At 38.7% G+C, this 24492-nt stretch overlaps 1 protein-coding gene and 1 pseudogene across 2 annotated transcripts in view; one reads left to right on the top strand and one right to left on the bottom strand.

Annotated features, from left to right (window-relative positions):
* Positions 1-308: 308 nt before the first annotated feature.
* The window catches only part of RBMS2 (RNA binding motif single stranded interacting protein 2), a 65669-nt gene continuing 41485 nt past the window's right edge, over positions 309-24492 (top strand). Inside the window, exons 1-2 of one of the 2 annotated variants that reach the window (XM_086713056.1) lie at positions 309-676; positions 777-852. Coding sequence is in view for 1 of the 2 variants with exons in the window: in XM_025926352.2 (XP_025782137.1) it covers positions 1738-1803 (66 nt within the window). In the remaining variant the exon portion in view is untranslated. Of the gene's footprint in view, positions 677-776; positions 853-1435; positions 1804-24492 lie in introns of those variants that run through there. The other variant, XM_025926352.2, reaches the window with a different exon arrangement.
* Positions 2449-16133, bottom strand: LOC147579090 (small ribosomal subunit protein eS21 pseudogene; annotated as a pseudogene).

The raw sequence follows: 24492 nt of genomic DNA, 5'->3' as shown, positions 1-24492 counted from the left end.
ATAAATTAGGTTGACTGGCATTATAAATCAGGCCTTAGAGATTAAGGTTTTTGTGCCACATTGTTAGGGTAAGGGAGAAGAAATCAACTAAGGGCCTAAATGGCATGGATAACTTGGCATATAATGAATGAAAATCTATGAGGGCAGAAAAGGGACTTAAAAAAATATGGTAGCGCTGAGAGATACCTTTTAGTAATTTATTTATTGCATTTGACTGCTCTTCTTCCAATCTCAGTTGCAGTTCCCACATTGAGGCTGCTCCCACCCTTCCTGTGTCCCTTGAGCTGAGCAGGCACTTCCTGTCCTATTGGAAATGAAAGTTAGAGTTTGGGGGTGGTATGTGATATGTGTGTATTTTTTCTGCAGAATGTTAGTACTGTGGGTCCCATTATCACAGCAAAAAGGTGACAGGAAAACTGGAATAGAGACTACTGGGACTTCATTTAAGAAAGGGTTTGGGCTTAATGTTTGTCGTGGCAAAGCCGACAAGGTTAATTTAAGAGAACATGTATGATGGCACAAGGTGACCTGAAGAAGAGATTTGAAGGCTTTGATTCTGTATCCCTGTTCCATTTGGATTGGTAAGAATTACTGGGTGTCATTCTGGAATTTTTGGTTTCCTACAAGTTTCTTATTAAGGCTACTTCCACAGGACATTACTTTGAAACTGTTTGAGGTGAGTGTTGTCTCAACTGTGTTAGGTTCTTCTTCCCTGAGAACTTTGTATTTTTTTCTCTGTGAAGCTTATGTTTTTTTACGGTTATTTTTTCCTACAGCTCTACAGCTCAGAGACAACTTGAAGCAAACATCCCAACTCTGTGAACTTCAGTTTGGGCATAAATTCCAGATTTGGTGAGTAACTCTTAACTGTTTCAGCTTCATGGACCTTGAAGACTAGAAAATGGTGGGATAAAGAATCAAACAAGATAGTGCTAGGTAGGCAATTTTATCTTAATAAAGCTGGGGGGAAAGCAAAGAAATCACTAGGCACCAAGTTTCATGGCATAGTTAAGTTTGATAATTCCTTCTTAAGTGTGAAATCATGCCTGGGGGATTCTGATGCCTGGGGGAATCTGAAAAGGGGTGAAAAGCATCAGCCCATCAGCATGAGTCAAGAGGAATAGAACTATCCACAGATCTGAAACTAGTTATTTCCCGCAGTCTGTCTCTGCTGTTTGGTGAGCTCTTCTGTTTGTTCTTTCTTCGTGTCTTAAGATCACTGTAAGTGTAAAGTGTGGGAAAAGTCCTGAGCTCATCTCACATATTCTTTCTCAGTAGAGTTGTCTTCATGAGTATCCCAGTGGCCCCTTTAAAATCAAACTTGAAAGCATTTTCTAAATCTTATAACTCTAAGGGAAAAAAAAAAATCCTCAGTGTCTTTTCAGGAGAAACAGAACTTGTTCATATTGGAGAAGGGATGGAGTTGAAAGGGGTAGACCTAAGAACTTTTCTTTTGCTTTAACTACTAAGACTGTGGAAAAAAATAAATAAATAACATCTTGGGCATTAGGACCCAGTGGAAGTGCCTTATTCAGACTCTTGGTTAACTTCTCTCAGTGACGTAAACAAGCAGCCCCAGCTCTTTCTCTCCCGCCCCCCCATCTTTCTCCCTCTTGCTCCTTTTCTCCCCCTTTTTCCTCCCCCTCCCTTTTCCCTCTCATTTTCTCTTCCCCCCCTCTCTTCCCCCTCCTTTTCCCTCCCTCCTCTCTCTCTCAGCTCCCTTACATTAAAGAGAAAATGCTGCTATCAGTGACTCCCAGGCCTGGGATTTCGACTTTTGGCTGTAACAAGAACAACAAGAAGGTAGGGAAAAGTGCTTTTTTGGAATCCAGCTACTTCCTTTCCTGGGGATCCGGGAGTGCCCTTGGCTTTAACATTCTTCTTAAGAGGGGAACGGAATTCCTCTCTCTGCTCAACGCCTCTCCCTTTTCCACCACTTCTTTCGGCATCTTTTCTCACCTGGTTTTGAAGTTACAGCAATTTACAGTCCCTGTGTATGAGGCCTGAGAAGGCAGGGGAATTAAAAACAAATCAAAGTTGCAAGTTTGTATCTTTGTGAAATGAAGTTAGTTTGACTTCCTGCTGATATACCCAGTCTCCATTGGGATAATAATGTCATCTCAAACCCTGGTCCTGTGCTCACTCTCTCCGAAGTTATTTTCATCTTTTTGAATAACTGTTTTTCCCCCTCTCCGGCAACCTTCCTTTCTACTCACCCAACCAGGATTATCAGGTGGGGGAATTATAGTCAGGGAAATCACAACAGCTTCATCAAGAACAGGGTATACTCTAGACTGCCCCACCTAGCCATAGGGAAGTAGTGGTAAGAGAAGACATACTTTGGGATTAAGGCAGAAAGTTCTGTGATTCTTTGGTTTCTGCTGCTGAGCTGCTGCTTAGACCTCTGCTGATGGCCAGGCTCAGCAGGGATCCTTAGAGTTTTTGTGATTAACCCAGGGTTGCCAGAGAATTGTGTCGTGCTTGGGGACATGGGCAGTCTAATGAGAGGTGGACAGTTATGCCCACATTCACTAGGGAGTATCCTTGGCAGTTTCTTGGCATTTCAGGGCACACAGTGCTGATCAGGAGGAACTTCTTGCTGTAGGAGAAAGACCCTTTAGCCTCTTTCTTGGCATTGTAACTGTTCTTTGAAGAAAAAAGATGACCTAGATGTGTAGGGATCTTTTGCCCATCTGATGGAGTGTTAGAGGGTGTGGGAAAGATTCCTGCTGCTTTCTCATATACCTGAAGATGCTACTATAGGTAACTTAAAGTGTCTGATCAAGGCAGTTGGTAAATGTTTAGACCCAAAACACTTAGAATCAGTTTGTAATGGCATTCATTCTGGTTTATATCCTTAAGAAATATGGGTAGTTATATGTTTGTTGGTTATCAGTAATAGACATACACTTATGAATATGCGATTTTTAAAAAAAGTTTTGGGGCGCTTGGGTGGCTCAATCAGTTAAGCGTCTGACTCTTGGTTTCCTCTCAGGTCATGATCTCATGGTTCATGAGTTCAAGCCCTGTGTGGGGCTCAGCACTGACAGCAAGGAGCCTGCTTGGGATTCTCTTTCTCCCTCTCTTTCTGCCCGTCCCCTGCTCATGCTCTCTCTCTCTCTCAAAATAAATAAATAAACTTAAAAAAAAAAAAAAAAAGGAAAAAGTTTTATTTATTTAAGTAACTCTATACCCAACATGGGGCTTGAACCCATGACCCCAAGATCAAGAGTTGCACACTTTTACAACTGAGCCAGCCGGGTGCCCCATGAGTATATGATTTTGATAGAAGGATATTACATCTGTTTTTGTTCCTTTTAAAATTTATATAGTACTATATGAAACTTTCCTTCTTAATTTTTTTTCTCCAAGTCTCTCAGGTTACCCACACCCATTAAAATAAAGTAAAATTAATTCTGGAAGTTAGTTTTTTTCCCTCTTAGGGGTTTCATGTATTTGATGCTGTCTAAATTAGCTCTCTTCACTCCCTTTCTGCCTTGTAGTATAGGAAATATTTAACCAGCTTTTAAATCTAGGGTAGCATAAGGGACAAAGAAGCATAATTATGGACTTGGATTCAAATCTCATGTCTCTTCTGATAACTTGTAAGGTTTGAGAAGCCATTGAGAAAACATGGTTAGGTACATACTTATTAATGTATTTGTCAAGAATTCTTTTGGCTCATGGGGCACCTGGGTGACTCAGTTGAGCATCCAACTCTTGATTTTGGCTCAGGTCATTATTCCAGGGTTGTGGGATTGAGCCCCATGTCGGGCTCCGTGCTGAACTTATTGCCTGCTTAGGATTCTGTCTCTCCCTCTGCCCCTGTATCCTGCTTACACATATGTGCGCGCTCTCTCTCATTTTCTCAAATTAAAAAAAAAAAAGAATTCTTTGGGTTTTTATAGGTCTGTGTTATGATGACATCACTTTGTAGCAATGTATATGACTCCTTGTGTAAATATGTAGGTTGGTGAATATTGGGTATATTTAAAACATTACTATGTTGTTCTTTGTCTTTGTGTTGACATGTGTTCATTTCTCTTTTAGGAAGAATGTTTGGATGGATTTGTTCATGTAATTTGTAAATTTTTATAACCAAGGTCACATTTTTAAAATAACTTTTGTTTTTAGTAATAAATTTAAGACCTGCCCATTAAAAAAAAAATTAAGCATAAAGAGGCATATAAAATAAAAAGTTAAGTCTTCCCTTCATGTCTGGAAGTTCCTTACCCAAATCCCACCCCTCAAGGAAAATAACTGGTAGCAATTTGGTGTGTGTATCCTACCAGGCTTTTCTATGACAAGATAAAGTTTTAATTTTGACTTTGGCTTATTTGCCATTTCTATTAAGAGCTGTTTCTCAAGTAGATCAAGCCTGTATAATAAAGTTCTTGGACTTGTCCAAAATGTTTAAAAAACTGAAATAACAATAAAAATTTAAACTTTTGAAAAATACAAATTATAAATATCTGCTTTTATTGTCCATCATTATGTTATACAAAAATCTAGTATAATAGATTTGTAGAGATCTGCTTTCTTTAAGGGAATTTTTACATCATAATTTACTGTAGTCATCACTTCTAGTTTGTAGAGTAAGAATAATTGCCAGTGAGCTCAGAAAAGCCATTTTTACCTAGTGTTGTGACTTGCTTGAAAGTGTATTAATTTTATTTACTTGACCTTAACAAGTAGGTTTGTTTTATTTTGAAACATATTCATGTACTTCATTTGTCAGGGACTTTGTTACCTGAGGAGTCTATGATAGTAGTTTTCTTACTCTTTTTTGGTTATGGTAAAAAAGGAATACAGTCAAGGAATGTATAACTCCTAATAAAGGCAGATTCTTTCTCAAGATGTAGTGTTGAATATTCATTCTTTTCTCTAGAATTAAAATAGTCACAGAAGGGGGGAATGTGGATTTCAAAGACTGATTCTACAAAACAATGTAGTACATGTTTTAAAAACAGCTGTTTTAATGGCCTTCACTTACTCTTTGGTTCATTAAAACTTTTTTTTTTTAATTGTTTTAAGGTAAAAAGATCAGAGTTCTAGGATCTCAACTCTTTTCTTCAGTGTTAGAAAGAGTAGCTCAGTAGAGAGATTTTGAGTATAGGTGAGTTGAAAGAGGCAATGTTTGGAACTGAAGGAATCTCAGACTTGTAAAGGGCCTAACCACGCCTTCCCTGACATCATCTTCCTGGCATGTGTTATTATAATTTAACTCCTCAGAGCATCAACAACTATTTCCTGTGGAAAAAAAAAGAAAGGAGATTGTGTTTAACTTGGGATAACTTGCCTTCCCCAGCCTATTTTGCATAAATTTCTATTTCCTCTTGATCTTAACTTATTGAAGATCAGTACGGTGGGGGGGGGGGGCTGGAAGTAATGATGAGAGTAGAACTGACTGCTGGGCATTGTCAGATCTTCACTCTGAGAAGCATGAGTTACTTGAAATTTTTGTTTACTCAGGAGAGAAGCAATACTATAATTGTTTATGTATTTACAACAGGGAAAGATAATTGTGTGTTTACTACATATTCAGCTAGTTTCTATCAAATCAAACTTAGTAGAACTGAGGACTAAGAATGTTTAGGTCTAACATCTCTTGTCTGGGGGCGGCTATTCTGTTACTGGTAATAAAGTGGACTCGGTTAGAGTTTAGTGGTAATGTCTTTCTGTTGATTCCTCCTTTACGTTTTGAGCACTACTACACTGATTATCTTTTCTACTGTAATACGTATCCCACATGATCTCCTTGCCTCCTGTTTCTTCACCCTCTAAATAACTTTATACTTGCTGCTGATATAGTCTTCCAACATCCCAAGGGTCTAGTGCTGAGCATTTCTTGTATAAAAACCTTTAATGGCTACGTATTACCTGCCAAACAAAGTCCAAATCCGTAGCCCAATACTCACTATTTATCCAGCCTTTTCTTATCTTCCCCACCTACCCGCCTTGATTCCACTACCTTCACTCTGCCCCACCCAGTTGTTTTACTTGCAATTCTCTGGATATACCCTTTAGTTTACTTTTTTTTTTTTTAATTTTTTTTTCAACGTTTTTTATTTATTTTTGGGACAGAGATAGACAGAGCATGAACGAGGGAGGGGCAGAGAGAGAGGGAGACACAGAATCGGAAACAGGCTGCAGGCTCCGAGCCATCAGCCCAGAGCCCGACGCGGGGCTCGAACTCACGGACCGCGAGATCGTGACCTGGCTGAAGTCGGACGCTTAACCGACTGCGCCACCCAGGCGCCCCTACATTTTAATTCCATAAGAAAATATGCAGTAAGAAAATACAAGAAACAGGATGATAAAATATAGATGAGAATAAGAGGTCAGATGGAATTAAAATACATATGTGCAAACCATAGAGTTTTATCCTGGAAGATGAGGACTGAAGATGAGCCGTTGATTTTGTCACTACAGAGGTGGTTGATAATTTTGACGAGCAGTTTCAGAGTGGGGAGCAAAAGCAAGGTTGGAGTGGGTTGATGATTGTAAAAGGTAATGTAGTATAGATGGTGTGTATAGAGTAATCGTTGAAGAACTTTAAGATGGAGTCAGGGCGCTTGGGTGGCTCAGTCGGTTGAACTTCCGACTTTGGCTCAGGTCATGATCTCGCGGTCTGTGAGTTCAAACTCCACGTCGGGCTCTGTGCTGACAGCTCAGAGCCTGGAGCCTGCTTTGGATTCTGTGTCTCCTTCTCTCTCTGCCCCTCCCCCACGCATACTCTGTCTCTCTCTCTCTCTCTGTCAAAAATAAACATTAAAAAAAAAAAATTTAAGAACTTTAAGATGGAGAGCAGAACCCAATTAAGAAATGGGCAAGATATAAATAGGCATTTCTTCAAAGAAGATCTACAAATAACCATGAACAAGGTGTTCAGCATTATTAGCTATCAAGAAATGTAAATCAAAACCACAATGAGATACCACTTTGCACCCACTAGGATGGTTGTAATCAAAATGACAGGTAATAACATGGAGTATTGGACTCTTCATACACTGCATGTGGGAATGTTAAATGGTGCAACTTCTTTGGAAAAGAGTTTGGTGGTTCCTTAAAAGGTTAAGCACACTCCTAGGTATATACTCAAGAGAAATGAAAACATGTCCACATAAAAACTGTATACCAGTGTTCATAGCAACATTGAAGGTAGAAGCAAGCCAGATATCTACCAACTGATGAACAGATAAATAAATAAAATGTTGTATATATCCATACAGTGCAATTTTTGGAATTTTATTCATCAGTAACAAGGAATAGGGTACTGATACATTCTACAAAATGGATGAACCTTGAAAAATATTTTGCTAGGTCAAAGATGCCACTCACGAAAGCCCACATATTTTATGCTTCCATTTATATGAAATGTCCTGAACAGGCAAATCTATGGAGACAGAAGGTGGATTAATGGTTGCCTAGGTCCAGGGGGGAGGGTGATGGTTGGGGGTAAATGGGGAGTGACGGGTATTGGGTTTCCTTTTGGGGTAATGAAAATGTTCTAAAATTGATTGTGGTAATGGTTGTGAAAGTGTGATCTAAATACCATTGAATTTATACTTTAAGTGGGCTAATTACATGGTGTATAAATTATATGTCAATAAAATCATTATTTTAAAAAGATAAGGAATAGAGAAATGAGATAAAGGCAGAAACAGGATGGGGGTGATATTGAGAGAATTTTCTTAAAGATGGGAGATATGGGAGCCAAAATGTAAAAAGAATCATGGCGAGGTACTTGATTCTTATTTTCTAAATATGTATGTGCCTATTTGTGTTCCTTCTTTGTGATCCTTTTATTTTTGTTGTGCCTCATGTATTCAGCCTCTGATCCTTTGGTGTTGTCCCTTCCTTTTGGAATGGCCTTTCTGTTCATTTGTTCACTCCACCCACATTCATTAAACTGCTCCAGTGTGCTAGGCCCTGGGGCTACAGCATGACTGAGGCTGTTCAGTAGCTCAAATAAAACTGTCCTTTAAAACCCTATCTATCTCTAAGTTCAGCTGAAAAGTTACCTCTTCTATAAAGCATCTCCTAATCCCTCTACCTCCCACCCCCAAAGAGGACTTTTTTTTTTTCTGAGCCTCTATAAAATTTTGTATTTCATGTATGGCAATTTATGTAATTTTGTGTTGTTTTGGAATCCTTTAGGTGATTGTCTTATTTTCATTGCTGGAGTGTAAACTCTGTAAAGGTAGATATGGTGTCATTCAGTTTATTATGCCCCATCATTCAGTTTATTATCCCCCAAAACACCTGATTTTAATATTTTTTTAATGCTTATTTATTTTTGAGAGAGATAGAGTGTAAGCAGGGGAGAGACAGAGAAAGAGAGAGGGAGACAGAATCTGAAACAGGCTCCAGGCTCTGAGCTGTCAGCACAGAGCCCGATGTGGGGCTTGAACCCCAAACTGTGAGATCATGATCTGAGCCAAAGTTGGACGCTTAACCGACTAAGGCACCCAGGCGCCTCCTGATAATAGCTTCTAAAGCCTACTCGTAGATCCTGAAAAAAATCTACCCTAATAAATGTAATTAAGCTAATGTTAGGCATTAAACTAAGGTTAAACAAAGGAAGGCAGCATTGTATTCTATACAAATTGTGTAATATGGAGTTAGAGCTGAATTTAATTGTGGCTTTGTCAGTTTGCTAGCTGGGTGCTAGTTCCAAGTTTCTTAGGCTCTCTAAGACCTTGAGTTTTTCATCTAAAGTACTGATATACTTCATTGGATTCTTTTGAGAATGCGTAATATTTATAATCACATGTTAGGATGTAAATGGCCTATTCTTTTCTTTCTTTTTTTTTTTTTTTTTTTTAAGTAAACTGTATGCCCAACATGGAACTTGAACTCATGACCCTAAGATTAAGAGTCACATGTTCTACCACTCACTGAGCTGGCCAGACACCCCAACTATTACTTCTTTTATCAAAAAAGCCCTTTTTAATGCTTTATTTATTTATTTATTTATTATTTTATGTATGTATTTTGAGAGAGAGAGAGTGTGCTTGCAACCATAGAGGTGGGGGGCGGTGGGGCAGAGAGGAACAGGGAGAGAGTATCCTAAGCAGGGGCTTGATGTCACAGTTTGTAAGATCTGAAATCAAGACCTGAGCTGAAATCAGGAGTTGGGTGCTTAACTGACTGAGCTACCCAGGCACTCCTATTAATTTATTTTTTATTTTTTTTAATTAAAAAATTTTTTTTTTGAGAGAGAGAAAGAATGTGAACAAGGGAAGGGCAGAGAGAGAGAGAGGATCCCAAGCAGGCTCTGTGCTGTCAGTGCAGAGCCTGATACGGGGCTCCATCTCAAAAACTGTGAGATCATGACCCAAGTTGAAATGAAGAGTCAGTGACTTATCGGACTGAGTCACTCAGGTGCTCCTTTTTTTTTTTTTTCTTTAAGTTATTTTGAAAGATAGAAAATGAGGTGGGGGGATGGGCAGAGAGAGAGAGAGAGGGAGAGAGAGAGAATCCCAAGTGGGCTTCTCACTGATAGATGCTGGGCTCAAACTTGCAAACTGTGAGATTATGACCTAAGCCAAAACCCAAGAGCGTCGGTTGCTTAGCTGACTGAGCCATCCCAGTGCCCCTCCTATTTTTTTTTAAATTAAAGTTTTCATTTATTTATTTATATTTTTTTACTGGGTGTAAACTCAGTGTGGGGCTTGAACTCACCACCCCAAGATCAAGAGTCGCATGCTCTTTCGACTGAGCCAGACACTCCTGTGTCTTTCTAAAACTTTTATGATTTTAGTGGGATTTGGGAAGCTATAGAGGTAATTACATATATTCAGTTCAAAATCTTCTATTCATTCTTCATCCCCCTCCAGTCTGGCTTCTGCCCCTACTAGCCCACTAAGAGAAATCATCATAGTCATCAGGTATTTCTCCCCCATCCCAACTTCCCCACCCCAGCTTTATTGAGATATAATTGGCATATAACATTCTGTAAGTTTAATGTGTAAAATGTGATGATTTAATATACATCTGTATTGCAAAAGGTTTACCACTTTAAGGTCAGATAACATATCCTTCACCTCAAATAGTTACCTCTTTGTTGTTGGTGAGCACATTAAACCTCTACTGTCGTAGCAGCTTTAAAGTATACGTTACCGTGGTATTAACCATAATTAATCACCATGCTGTACATTAGATCCCTGGAACTTACTCCTCTTATAATTGGAAGTTTGTACCCTTTGACCAACATCTCCCTATTTTCTTTACCCCTTAACCCTTGGCAACCACCGTTCTGTTCTCTGTTTCTATGAGTTTGATGTTTTTTGATCCCACATGTAAATGAGATCATACAGTATTTGTCTTTCTCTGACTTCTTTCACTTAGTGTAATGCCCTTCACGTCCATCCGTGTTGTCACCAATAGGAAAATTTCCTTCTTTTTATGACTGAATAATATTTGTTTGTATGTATATACAACATTTTCTTTATTCATCTGTCAGTAGACACTTAGATTGGTTCCATGTCTTGGCGCTTGTGAATAATGTGGCAGTGAACATGGGACTCAAGATACTCTTTGAGAAAGTGATTTTATCTCCCCTGTATCTATACCCAGAAGTGGGATTGCTGGATCTAATGGAGTTCTATTTTTAGTTTTTGAGGAACCTCCATACTCCATACTCTTTTCCATAGTGGCTGCACCAATTTACATTCCTACTAATGGTACACTAGGATTCTCTTTTCTCCACACCCTTTCCAGAATTTGTTATCTCTTGTTTTTATGACAGTAAAACAGATGTGAGGTGATATCTCATTATGGTTTTGATTTGTGTTTCCCTAAGGATTAGTGACATTGAGCACTTTTTCACTTAGCTATTGGCTATTTGTATGTATTCTTTGGGAAAATGTCTATTCAGGTTTTCTGCCCATTTTTAAAGAATGTTTATTTATTTTTATTTTTATTTTTTTTTAATTTTTTTTTTCAACGTTTATTTATTTTTGGGACACAGAGAGACAGAGCATGAACGGGGGAGGGGCAGAGAGAGAGGGAGACACAGAATCGGAAACAGGCTCCAGGCTCTGAGCCATCAGCCCAGAGCCTGATGCGGGGCTCGAACTCACGGACCGCGAGATCGTGACCTGGCTGAAGTCGGACGCTTAACCGACTGCGCCACCCAGGCGCCCCAAGAATGTTTATTTATTTTTGAGAGAGAGAGAGAGAGAGAACATGAGCGGGAGAGGGGCAGAGAGAAGGGGACAGAGGATCCGAAGCAGGCTCTGTGTTGACAGCAGCGAGCCTGATGTGGGGCTCAAACTCACAAACTGCAACGAAGATCATGACCTGAGCTGAAGTTGGATGCTCAACCTACTGAGCCACCCAGGCATCTGCTCATTTTTTAATTTTTTTTTTTTTTTTTTTTTTTTTTTTTTGCTATCCATTTATATTAGTTCCTTATATATTCTGGTTTTTTGACCCCTCATTAGCTATATGGTTTGCAAAATTTTCTTTAATTCTGTAGGTTTCCTTTTCATTTTGTTGATTGTTTCTTTTGCTGTGCAGAACTTTTTCGTTTGGTATAGCCCCAGTATTGATTTTTTGCTTTTGTTGCTTGCACTTTTGGTGTCATATCCAAAAAAACAACATCAACTAGATCAATGTGAAGGGGCTTTTTCACTGTTTTCTTCTAGGAGTTTTATGGTTTCGGATCTTACATTTAAGTCTTTAATCCATTTCAAATTAATTTTTGTGAGTGGTTGTTAATATAGGGGTGCAATTTCATTCTTTTGTGTGTAGATATACAGTTTTACCGTTACCATTTATTGATGGGACTGTTCTTTCCTCATTGAATGTTCTTGGTTCCGTTATCAAATTTGAGTTGCCAGTGTATATGTGGATTTATTTCTAGGTTCTTGATTCTGTTTCCTTTGGTCTGTGTCTGCTTTTTAAATTTTTTAGTTAAAATGTTATTATTATTATTTTTTAAGTAAGCTCTGTGCCCATCATGGGGCTTGAACTTACAACCCTGAGATCAAGGGTTGCATAGTTTACTGACTGAGCCAACCAGTTACTCTTTTAAAATTTAATTAAAAAAAAATTTTTTTTTTAATTTACATCAAAGTTAGCATATAGTGCAATAATGATTTCAGGAGTAGAATCAGGGGTGCCTGGGTGGCTCAGTTGGTTAAGCGTCTGACTTTGGCTCAGGTCATGATCTCATGGTCTGTGAGTTGGAGCCCCAAGTTGGGTCCTGTGCTGACAGCTCAGAGCCTGGAGCCTGCTTTGGATTCTGTGTCTCTGTTTCTCTTTCTGTCCCTCCCTTGCTTGCTCTCTGTCTGTCTCTCTTAAAAATACATAAACATTAAAAAAAAAAAAAAAAAAAGGAGTAGAATTCAGTGATTCATCCCCTGCAAATAACACCCGGTGCTCATCTTCCTTCCTAAGTGACTTCCTTAATGCCCCTTGCCTATTTAGACCATCCCCCCACCCACAACCCCTCCAGCAGCCATCAGTTTGTTCTCTATATTTAAGAGTCTCTTATGTTTTGTCCCCCTCCTTGTTTTGATATTATTTTTGCTTCCCTTCCTTATGTTCATCTGTCTTGTATCTCAAATTCCACATATGAGTGAAGTCATATATTTGTCTTTCTCTAATTTCACTTAGCATAATACACTCTAGTTCTATTCACATTGTTGCAAATGGCAAGATTCATTCTTTTTTATTGCTGAGTACTATTCCTGGTATGTGTATATATATATGTGTGTGTGTGTGTGTATATGTATATACATACATATATATATATATACGTATACATATATATACACACACACACACACACACACACATATACATACACACACACACCACATCTTCTTTATCCATTCATCTGTCGATGGACATTTGGGCTCTTTCCATACCTTGGCTATTGTTGATAGTGCTGCTATCAACATTGGGGTGCATGTGCCCCTTCGAGACAGCACACCAGTATCGTTTGGATAAATACCTACAAGTGCAATTGCTGGGTTGTAGGGTAGTTCTACTTTTAGTTTTTTGAGGAACCTCCATACGGTTTTCCAGAGCGACTGCACCAGTCTGCATTCCCACCAGCAGGGCAAAAGGGTTCCCCTTTCTCCACATCTTCACCAACGTCTATCATTGCCTGACTTGTTCATTTTAGCCATTCTGACAGGTGGGAAGTGGTGTCTCATTGTGGTTTTGATTTGTATTTCCCTGATGATGAGTGATGTTGAGCATTTTTTCGTGTGTTTGTTAGCCATTTGGATGTCTTCTTTGAAGAAGTGTCTATTCATGTCTTTTGCCCATTTCTTCACTGGATTATTTGGTTTTTGGGTGTTGAGTTTGATAAGTTGTTTATAGATTTTGGATACTAACCCTTTATCTGATATGTCATTTGCAAATATCTTCTCCCATTCTGTTGGTTGCCTTTTTTTTTTTTAATTTTTTTTTTAACGTTTATCTATTTTTGAGACAGAGAGAGACAGAACATGAACGGGGGAGGGTCAGAGAGAGAGGGAGACACAGAATCTGAAACAGGCTCCAGGCTCTGAGCGGTCAGCACAGAGCCCAACGCGGGGCTCAAACTCACAGACTGCGAGATCATGACCTGAGCTGAAGTCGGATGCTTAACCGACTGAGCCACCCAGACGCCCCTGTTGGTTGCCTTTTAGTTTTGCTGATTGTTTCCTTTGCTGTGCAGAAGCTTTTTATTATTTATGTATTTTTATTTTTTTAATATTTATTTTTGAGAGAGACAGAGTGTGAGTGGGGGAGGGGCAGAGAGAGAGGGATACACAGAATCTGAAGCAGGCTCTAGGCTCTGAGCTGTCAGCACAGAGCTTGATGTGGAGCTCAAACCCACAAACCGCAAGATCGTGACCTGAGCCGAAGTTGGACGCTTAACTGACTGAGCCACTCAGGCACCCCTGGAAACTTTTTATTTATTTATTTATATTTTATTTTATTTTTATTTTTATTTTATTGTGTTTTTTAATTTATTTTATGTGTTTTGGGGGGTAGCTTTTTATTTTGATGAGGTTCCAATAGTTCATTTTTGCTTTTGTTTCCCTTGCCTCCGGAGATGTGTTGACTAAGAAGTTGCTGCAGCCAAGGTCAGAGAGGTTGTTGCCTGTTTTCTCCTCTCGGATTTTGATGGCTTCCTGTCTTACATTTAGGTCTTTCATCCATTTTGAGCTTATTTTTGTGTATGGTGTAAGAAAGTGGTCCAGGTTCATTTTTCTGCACGTCGCTGTCAAGTCTTCCCAGCACCATTTGCCGAAGAGACCGTCTTTATTCCATTGGATATTCTTTCCTGCTTTGTCTAAGATTAGTTGGCCATACGTTTGTGGGTCCATTTCTGGGTCCTCTCTTCTGTTCCATTGATCTGAGTGTCTGTTTTTGTGTCAGTACCATACTGTCTCGATGATTACAACTTTGTAATACAGATTGAAGTCCGGGATTGTGATGCCTTCAGCTTCGGTTTTCTTTTTCAAGATTGCTTTGGCTATTCAGGGTCTTTTCTGGTTCCATACAAATTTTAGGATTGTTTGTTCTAGCTCTGTGAAGAATGCTGGTGTTATTTTGATAGGGATTGCATTGAATATGTAGATTGCTTTAGGTAGTATCAACATTTCAACAATATTTGTTCTTCCAATCCAGGAGCATGGATTTCTTTGTGTCTTCTTCAATTTCTTTCTTAAGCTTTCTATAGTTTTCAGTGTATAGATTTTTCACCTCTTTGGTTAGATTTATTCCTAGGTATTTTATGGGTTTTGGTGCAATAGTAAATGGAATCGATTCCTTGATTTCTCTTTCTGTTGCTTCATTATTGGTGTATAGGAATGCAACAGATTTCTGTACATTGATTTTATATCCTGCGACTTTGCTGAATTCATAGATCAGTTCTAGCAGTTTTTTGTGGACTCTTTTGGGTTTTCTGTATAGAGTATTATGTCATCTGCGAAGAGTGAAAGTTTTACTTCTTCCTTGCCAATTTGGATGTGTTTTATTCTTTTGTGTTCTCTGATTGCTGAGGCTAGGACTTCCAATACTATGTTGAATAACAGTGGTGAGAATGGACATCCCTGTCGTGTTTTTGACCTAAGGGAGAAAGCTCTCAGTTTTTCCCCATTGAGGAGGACATTAGTGGTGGGTCTTGCGTATATGGCTTTTATGATCATGAGGTATGATCCTTCTATCCCAGTTTCTTGAGGGTTTATTTATTTTTGAGAGAGACATAGAGAGGGTTGTGGGCGTATGCAAGTGGAGGTGGGGCAGTGAGAGAGAGGGAGAGAGAGAATCTCAAGCTGATGGCCCAGAGACTGAACGTCGGACTCTAATTCAGGCACCGTGAGATCATGACCTGAGCCGAAATCAAGAGCGAGACCCTTAACCCACTGAGCCACCCAGGCACTCCACTTTCAATTTCTTCCACCAGTGTTTTGTAGTTTCCAGTGTACAGATCTTTCACTTCCTTATTTTTAAGTATTTTATTGTTTTTGATGCTTTTGTTAATGGAATTGTTTTCTTTCTGATACTATATGGAGATGTAACTGATTTCATTGATAGTATATAGAAAAACAACTGATTTATTAATGTTGATTTTGTATCCTGAAGCTTTACTGAATTCGTTTCTTAGGCCTCACACTTTCTTGGTAGAGGTTTATAATTTTTTGTATATAGGATATGTTATCAGCAATTATACTTCTTCCTTTCAGATTTGGATACCTTTATTTTCTTTTTTTGGGTGGCAAGTTGCTATTTATTTATGACAAATATTCCACATCTGTGATCCTCTTTTTTAAAAAATTTTTTTTATTAAAGTAATTTCTTCACCCCACATGGGGCTTGAATCACGACCCTGAGATAAAGAGTCACATGCTCCTCTCACTGAGCCACTGAGGTGCCCCAGGCAGAAGTTCTTTGAAATGAGGCCATGGGCCTTGGCCAGTCAGAGGATGCTGTTATCTGGCTTGCCTATCTTGCACATGGCCCCACAGATAGCGTAGGTTTTAAACTGACTGTTGAACCTTGTCAACCTTGGCCGCGTTCATCTCGTCCTTGAATGCATGGTTCTTGGTGGATGATATGGTTGTTGGTGGAGCATTTCTGTGGTAATACAAGTCCAGAAACTCCCTGGTGTCATTCTGCATGTTAAGGGTGCACCTGCTACCACTCTGGATGCCTTTATTTCTTCTAGCCTACTTGCTACAGCTAGAACTTCTAGTACTGTGTTGAATAGGAGTGGTCAGAATGGGCATCCTTGTCTTGTTCCTGATTTTAGAGGGAAAGCTTTCAGCCTTTCACTGTTGAGTATGATATTAGCTGTGGGCTTGTTGTGTATGGCCTTTGTATGTTGAATTATGTTCCTTCTATACCAAATTTGTTGAGCAATTTTATAGTGAAAGGACGTTGAATCTTGTCAGTTGCTTTTTCTGCATCTGTTGAGATGTATGATTTTTATCTTTCATTCTGTTGTGGTGTATCACATTTATTGATTTCTGTATGTCAAAACATCCTTTCATCCCAGTGGTAAATCTGACTTCATTATGATATGTGATCCTTTTAATGTGCTGTTGAATTTATTTTGCTTGTATTTTTTTTTAATTTTTTAAAATGTTTATTTATTTTTGAGAGAGAGAAACAGTGTGAACAGAGGAGGGGCAGAGAGAGAGGGAGACACAGAATCTGAAGCAGGCTCCAGGCTCTGAGCTGTCAGCACAGAGCCTGACATAGGGCTCGAACTCACGAACCACTAGATCATGACCTGAGCCGAAGTCGGACGCTTAACCGACTGAGCCACCCAGGCACCCTATTTTGCTAGTATTTTGTTGAGAATTTTTGTGTCTATATTCATCAGAAATTTTGGTCTGTTGTTTTCTCTTAGTGTGCTCACCTGGCTTTGGTATCAAGATAATGGTGGCCTTACAAAATGAATTTGGGAATGTTTCCTCCTCTTTAGTTTTTAGAAGAGTTTGAGAAGAACTGGTGTTAATTCTTTAAATGTTTGGTAGAATTCTCCCATGAAGCTTTCTGGTCCTGGGCTTTTCTTTCTTGGGAGGTGTTTGATTACTGATTCAAGCTCCTCACTTGTTACTCGTCTGTTCAGATTTTCTGTGTAGTTTGTTTAATGTTTTATTTATTTTTGAGAGAATGAGCGTGAGCAGGGGAAGGGCTGAAAGAGAGGGGGAGAGAGTATCCCAAGCAGGGTCCTCACTGTCAGTACATGCATGGCTCAACCTCATGAACCCAATGCATGGCTCAACCTCATGAACCATGAGGTCATGACCTAAGTCAAAATCAAGAGTTGGACGCTTAACTGACTGAGCCACCCAGACGCCCCTGTTTGTTTTTATGATTAATACTTGGTAGGCATAAGTTTCTATGAATTTATCTATTTCTTCTAGGTTATCGAATTTGGTGGTGTATAATTATTCATGGCAATCTCTTATCCTTTATGTTTCTGTGGTATCAGTTGTAATGTCTCTTCTGTACAATTTTGAGTTCTCTTTTTCTTTGTAAGTCTAGCTAAAGTGTTGTCAATTGTTTATCTTTTCAAAAAACCAACGATTAGTTTCACTGAGCTTTTCTATTGTTTTTCTATTCTCTGTTTGATTTATTTCTTCTCTGACCTTTGTTCTCTCATTTTTTCTATTAACTTTGGGCTTAATATGGTCTTCTTTTTCAAGGTCCTTGAGGTTGTTTGAAAAAATTTTTAAATATTTATTTTTGAGAGAGAGAGTACAAGCAGGAGGAGGGGTAGAGAGAGAAAGAGAGGAGAGATAAAATCCCAAGCAGGCTCCATCCTGTCCGTGTGGATCCTGACACAGGACTCAGTCTCATGAACTGTGAGATAATGAGCTGAAATTAAGATTCCGACACCCAACTGTCTGAGCCACCCAGCTGCCCCAAGATTTTTTTTCTTTAAAAAAATTTTTTTTAATGTTTATTTTTGAGAGAGAGACAGACAGACAGAGTGTGAGCAGGGGAGGGGCAGAGAGAGAGGGAGACACAGAATCTGAAGCAGGCTCCAGGCTCTGAGCTTCCAGCACAGAACCAGATGCAGGGCTCGAACTCACAAACTGTGAGATCATGACCGGAGCCAGTCGGACACTTAACTGACTGAGCCACCCAGGTGCCCTGATTTTTTTCTTAATGTGAGTATTTATTGCTATAAACTTCCCTCTTTGCAATATTTTTGCTACATATCATGAGTTTTGGTATGTTGTATTACCATTTTTTTTTTTGTTTTAGGATTTTAAAAATTTCTTCTTTGACCCATTGGTTGTTCAGGAGTGTATTGTTTGATTTCCACATTTTGTGAATTTTCTAATTTTCCTTCTGTTATTGATTCTAGTTTTTTACCATTTTGGCCAGAAAAGATACTTGATGGGCTTAGTAATTTTTCATTTACTAAGACTTGTTTTGTGATTTAATACATGCTCTAATCTGCAGAGTGTTCATGTACACTTGCAAAAAGAATGTGTATTCTCCTGTTGGTTGGAATGTCCTGTATGTGTCTCTTAGGGCCATTTGGTTTAAAGTATACTTTGAGTCCTGCATTTCTATATTAATTTTCTGCTGGGTGATCTATCCATTGTTGAAAGTGGGGTGTTGAAGTCCCCTACTATTAGGGGGACTGTTGTCTGTTTTTTCCTTCAGATCTGTTATTATTTGTTTAATATATTTCAGTACTTTCATGTTGGGTGCATATGTATTTACAATTTTTATATCCTCTGGATGAATTGACTGCTTTATCATTATATAATGATCTATGTCTCTTGTTTTTTACTTAAAGTCTATTTCTTCTGATGTAAGTATAGTTATCTTGCACTCTTGGTTTCCATTTGCATGGAATATCTTTTTCCAACCGTTCACTTTGTTCTTATGAGTGTTTTGTAAGTAACATGTTAAGTTGGGTCTTGTATTTTTTTTTTTTTTAACGTTTATTTTTGAGACAGAGAGAGACAGAGCATGAATGGGCGAGGGTCAGAGAGAGGGAGACACAGAATCTGAAACAGGCTCCAGGCTCTGAGCTGTCCGCACAGAGCCCGACACGGGGCTCGAACTCACGGGACCGCGAGATCATGACCTGAGCCGAAGTCGGCCGCCTAACCAACTGAGCCACCCAGGCGCCCCTTGTATTTTTATCCATTCAGCCACTCTGCATTTTGGCTGGAGAATTTAATCCATTCATGTTTAAAGTGATCATTTCTAGGTAAGGACTTATTGGCATCTTGTTAATTGTTTCTGGCTTTTTTTTTTTTTTTCTTAAGTAAACTCTACCCTCCAATGGGACTTGAACTCGCAATCCTGGGATCAAGATCAAGGACCAGGCACCCCTATTTCTGGCTGTCTTGTAGTTCTTTTCTTCCTCTTTTGCTGACTTTTTTTTGTGAATTGATGATTTTCTGATAATTACTGATTATTGGTAACTTGTCTTTGTATACAAAATCTACGCTTTTAACCTCCCCCTGACATTTTATGTTTTCATATCACAGTTTACGTATTTTTATGTTGTATATCCATTGACAAATTATTTTAAGTATAGCTATTGTAGGACTTTTTTTTTTTTTTTTTTTAAAGTAGGCTCTACACCCAATGTGTGGCTTGAAGTCATGACCCCGAGATCAAGAGTTGCATGCTCTACCAACTGAGCCAGCCAGGTGCCTCAGTACTTCTGTTCTTTAACTTTTATATTAGAGTTAAGTGGTTAATACCATTATGTTACAGTATTAGAATATTCTGAATCTGATTATATGTTTACCTTTACCAGTGTGTTGTGTATTTTCATATGTTTTCATGTTGCCAGTTAGTATTCTTTCATTTCAGCTTCACCAACTTCTTTCATCATTTCTTGTAAGTCAGGTCAAATGGTGATGAATTTTCTTAGTTTTTGTTTGTTAAGGAAAGTCTTCCTGACCTTCATTTCTAAACAACAATTTTTCTGGGTAAACTATTCTTGGTTGGCGTTTTTCTTTTTTCTTTCATCATTTTGACTATATTATCCCATTCTCTTCTAGCCTGCAAGGTTTCTGCTAAAACATCCACTGATAGCCTTATGGAGGTTTCCTTGTATGAGGGAATTTGTTTTCTTGTTGATTTTATTTATTTATTTATTTATTTATTTATTTATTTATTTATTTATTTTTAAGGTTTTATTTACTTAAGTAATCTCTACCCCCAATGTGGGGCTTGAACTCAAGACCTTGAGATCAAGAGTTGCACACTTCCAACTGAGCCAGCCAGACATCCCTTCTTGTTGATTTTAAAATTCTGTCTTTGGGGCACCTCTCTTTTGGTTGGTTAAGCATCTGACTCTTGATTTCGGCTCAGGTCATGATCTCACGGTTCGTGAGTTCAAACTCCACATTGGGCTCTGCACTGACAGCTCTCCTATCTCTGCCCTTCCCCTGCTCGCTCTCTCTCTCTCTCTCTCTCTCTCTCTCTCTGTCTCTCTGTGTCTATCTCTAAATAAGTAAATAAATACTTACAAGCATAAATAAAATTCTGTCTTTGTCAGGCAACTGACTGGTTCAGTTTAGCACGCAGTTATTGATTTCAGGGTCATGAGTTCAAACCCCACATTGGGATAGAGATTACTTTGAATAAGTTAAATTCTTTGTCTTTGATTTTAGACAGTTTATTATAATCTATCATGGAGAAGATTGTTTAGGATTGAAATTTTGGGGTAAGTTATTACTTTCATGAATTGGATGTCCAAATATCTCTCCAGGTTTGGGAAGTTCTTAGTCATTGTTTCTTTGAATAAGCTTTCTACCCCTTCTCTTCTCCTTCTGGGATTCTAGGGATGTATAAATTGTTTCTGTTAACATGTCCCTAAGTCCCATTAACTTTCTTCATTCCTTTTCCTTTTTTTCTTCTGACTGGATAATTTCAAAGGACCACTCTTCAGGCTCACTGATTCTTTTGTTTGGTCTAGCCTATAAGGTACTTGTAAGTTGCCAGATCCAACTAGCTTTTTTTTTAGTTTACATCTTACATAACTTCTTGGCAGCATTTGCTAGAGTTGACTATTCTCCATTTCTTGAAACGCTCTCTTTCCTTGCCTCTGGTTACACAACCTTTTTGGGTCATGCCCTTTTGGCCCTTCTCTTTTGGTCTGTTTGTCAGTTATTCTGTTCAATTCCTGATTATTTAGAATTCTTTAGGCCTTCCTACCTTACCTTCTCTTTAAATATACTTTTTTCCCTAGATTTTAGTTGTTAGTATGCTAACAGATTTACGGATTATAATTGCTAGACAGATCTCTCCACTGTGTATCCAGCTGCCTAATAGATATTTTTTCCTGGAAATTTTATAAGTTATTCAAGTTCTTTTTTATGTTAGAGAGTACGTGAGTTGGGGAGAGGGGCAGGAGGAGGGAGAGAGAGAATGAGATATTTATTTATTTATTGACTGATTAATTTATTAAAGGTAGCAAGACTTCTTTTTTTTCCCTTTAATCTTTGTTTATTTTTAAGAGAGACAGACAGAGCACGAGCAGGGGAGGTACAGAGAGAGGGGGAGACACAAAATCCAAAGCAGGCTCCAGGCTCTGAGCTGTCAGCACAGACCCCGACACGGGGCTCGAACTCACATTGTGAGATCATGACCTGAGCCAAAGTGGGACGCTCAACTGACTGAGCCACCCAGGTGCCCCGCCCCTCTACTTTTTTAAAGTAAACTGTAGATCCAATGTGGGGCTTGAACCCATGACCCCGAGATCAAGAGTCAAATGTTCTACTGACTGAGCCAGCCAAGCACCCCTCAAATTTAACATATTTAAAATGTAACGCTTGCTTTGTAGTCCTCAAATTGCACTCCCCTGATCTCTATATGGTGTTATAAATGATACCACCATCTGTTTGGTTACTCGAGCTAGATACTGTCCTTTCTTACATCCAATCTATAAAGAAGTCCTGTTGATTCTCCTTATAAATTAAATCTCAAATCTTTCCACTTTTTTTTTTTCATCTTTACTGCTGTTTCTCCAGTTATAGGTTGCATTGTTTCTTGTTTGGATATTTCAACTCCTGCCTCACTTTAGTTTGTTCTTCCCAGACTAGCCACAGTAATATTTTCAAAACCTACATCAGATCTTGTAACTTCTTTCTTACTTAAAATTATTCACTGTCTAATGTGTTGAGAATGAAAGCCAAATACTTCAGCACAGGCTGGAAGGATCTGCCTCCCTCTCCATCCTTTATTACACTCTAGCTTTACTGACCTTCTGTTCCTTTTAGGTTCATTTGAATGTCCCACTTTATATCTTTTGCCCAAGTTTCCTCTCTTTGAAATGATCCTCTCTTTCATTCTCTGTATGTCTAGTTTTTTCTCATCCTTGAAATTTCACTTAAATGCCACCTTTTTGACCACACTAAATTAGGTCACAGCTTTCTGTTCTTTTTTTTTTCCTAGCCCATTTATCACAGTGGGTAATTACGCAATTACATTATGATTATTTGATTAATGTCTCTATCCCTGCTAAACGCTGAATTTCATTAGTACCAAGACTATCTCTGATTTAGCTCAGCATTTCATCCTTAGTACTTGACATAGCCTGGTACTCTAAAGCAGGCATTCAGTGTATGTTGAATAAATGGATGTGAACTCTTTTAATTTTTCAGGCACTAGTATAAGAGCTTTACATGTATTTATTTTCATCTCCATAACAATTCTGTTGCATAGGTGCTGTTACTGTTCCCATTTTACAGGTAAGGCTAAGCAACACATCCAAAGTCACACAGCTAATACATGGCAACACTAGAAGAATTAAACCTAAGTCTTTGTGATTTTTGAGCCTGTGTTTTAACCACTTCCTGCTAGTTAATGGGACATATAGTTAAAGATAGTTTTGAAAAGACATTTAGTAAACAATGATTCATTGCCTACTTAATTCTTAAATGAATAGTGAATAATTGAGTGCCTTTATAAAAACTGAATTTTTACATGTGTATAAAAATTTTTCCTTATGTATAAAATAAAAACTTTACATTAGGGAAGAAAATGGGGCGCCTGCATGGCTCAGTCGGTTGAGCATCCAACTTCAGCTCAGGTCATGATCTCACAGTTTGTGGGTTCGAGCCCCACATCAGGCTTTGTGCTGACAGCTCAGAGCCTGGAGCCTGCTTTGGATTCTGTCTCCCCCTTCTCTCTGCACCTCTCCTGCTCACATTCTTTGTCTCTCTGTCTCTCAATAATAAATAAATGTTAAAAGAAAAAAAAGGAAAGAAATGATTTTTTTTTTGTTAACCCAAGTTGAATTATTATTAAATCATTATTTTACATTTGTAGGGTTTACAAACTGGGAGAGCCAGGCATGCTAACACTTTACCCATCCCCTCTCTCATTTCAACTACCAAAGATGGTACTTGCCTTGCTCTCAGAGATTGTTGCAGTTTGAGGGATTTCACTTTGAAGCATTCCTCTTCCTCCATTCCATGTGAGAAATAAGAAAAAGTTTGAGAGATAATAATAAAGGTATTGCTTTTATTTCTAATAAAACTAATATTCAAGGAGGTAGCTTATATCTATGGGCCAGTGGATTTCTACTACTACCCCAGAATTAGACAGATTTATCTACCTGGATACAGCAGTGATAAAACAAAACAAAACAAAACAAAAATAGAAAGCTATAGACTTCCCCATCTGGTGACTTACCCCTTTAAAACTTAACCAGTGTGGAATAGCAAAGCTAAATGTGTATAGCCATACTTCATTTATGGTGCTTCACTTTATTGTGCTCTGCAGGTATTGTGTTTTTTTACATATTGAAGATTTGTGGCAATGCTGTGTTGAACAAGTTGATTGGCACCATTTTTCCAACAGCATTTGCACACTTCATGTCACATTTTCGTAATCCTTGTGCTATTTCAAACTTAAAAAAAATTTTTTTAATGCTTATTTAAACAATTTTTAAAAATATTTATTTATTTTAAATGTTTATTTTTGAGAGAGAGAGAGAGAGACACAGAGTGTGAGTGGGGGAGGGGAAGAGAGCGAGGGACACACAGAATCTGAAGCAGGCTCCAGGCTCTGAGCTGTCAGCACAGAGCCCACTGTGGGGCTCAAACTCCCGAGCCTCGAGATCGTGACCTGAGCTGAAGTTTGACACTCAACCGACTGAGCCACCCAAACGCCCCAGAATGTTTATTTGGTATTTTTTCTTAAAAAAATTTTTTTTAGGGGCGCCTGGGTGGCGCAGTCGGTTAAGCGTCCGACTTCAGCCAGGTCACGATCTCGCGGTCCGTGAGTTCAAGCCCCGCGTCGGGCTCTGGGCTGATGGCTCAGAGCCTGGAGCCTGTTTCCGATTCTGTGTCTCCCTCTCTCTCTGCCCCTCGCCCGTTCATGCTCTGTCTCTCTCTGTCCCAAAAATAAATAAACGTTAAAAAAAAAAAATTTTTTTTTTAGTGTCTTTATTTTTGAAGAAGAGAGAGAGAACATGAGCAGGGGAGGAACAGAGAGAGAGGGAGACACAGAATTCAAAGCAGGCTCCAGGCTCTAAGCTGT

The sequence above is a fragment of the Puma concolor genome, chromosome B4 (genome assembly GCF_028749965.1).
Source record: "Puma concolor isolate L17-30 chromosome B4, mPumCon1.1.hap2, whole genome shotgun sequence".
Classification (NCBI taxonomy): domain Eukaryota; kingdom Metazoa; phylum Chordata; class Mammalia; order Carnivora; family Felidae; genus Puma; species Puma concolor.
Note: the sequence above shows the minus strand (reverse complement) of the source record. Positions and strands in the feature narration are given on the sequence as shown.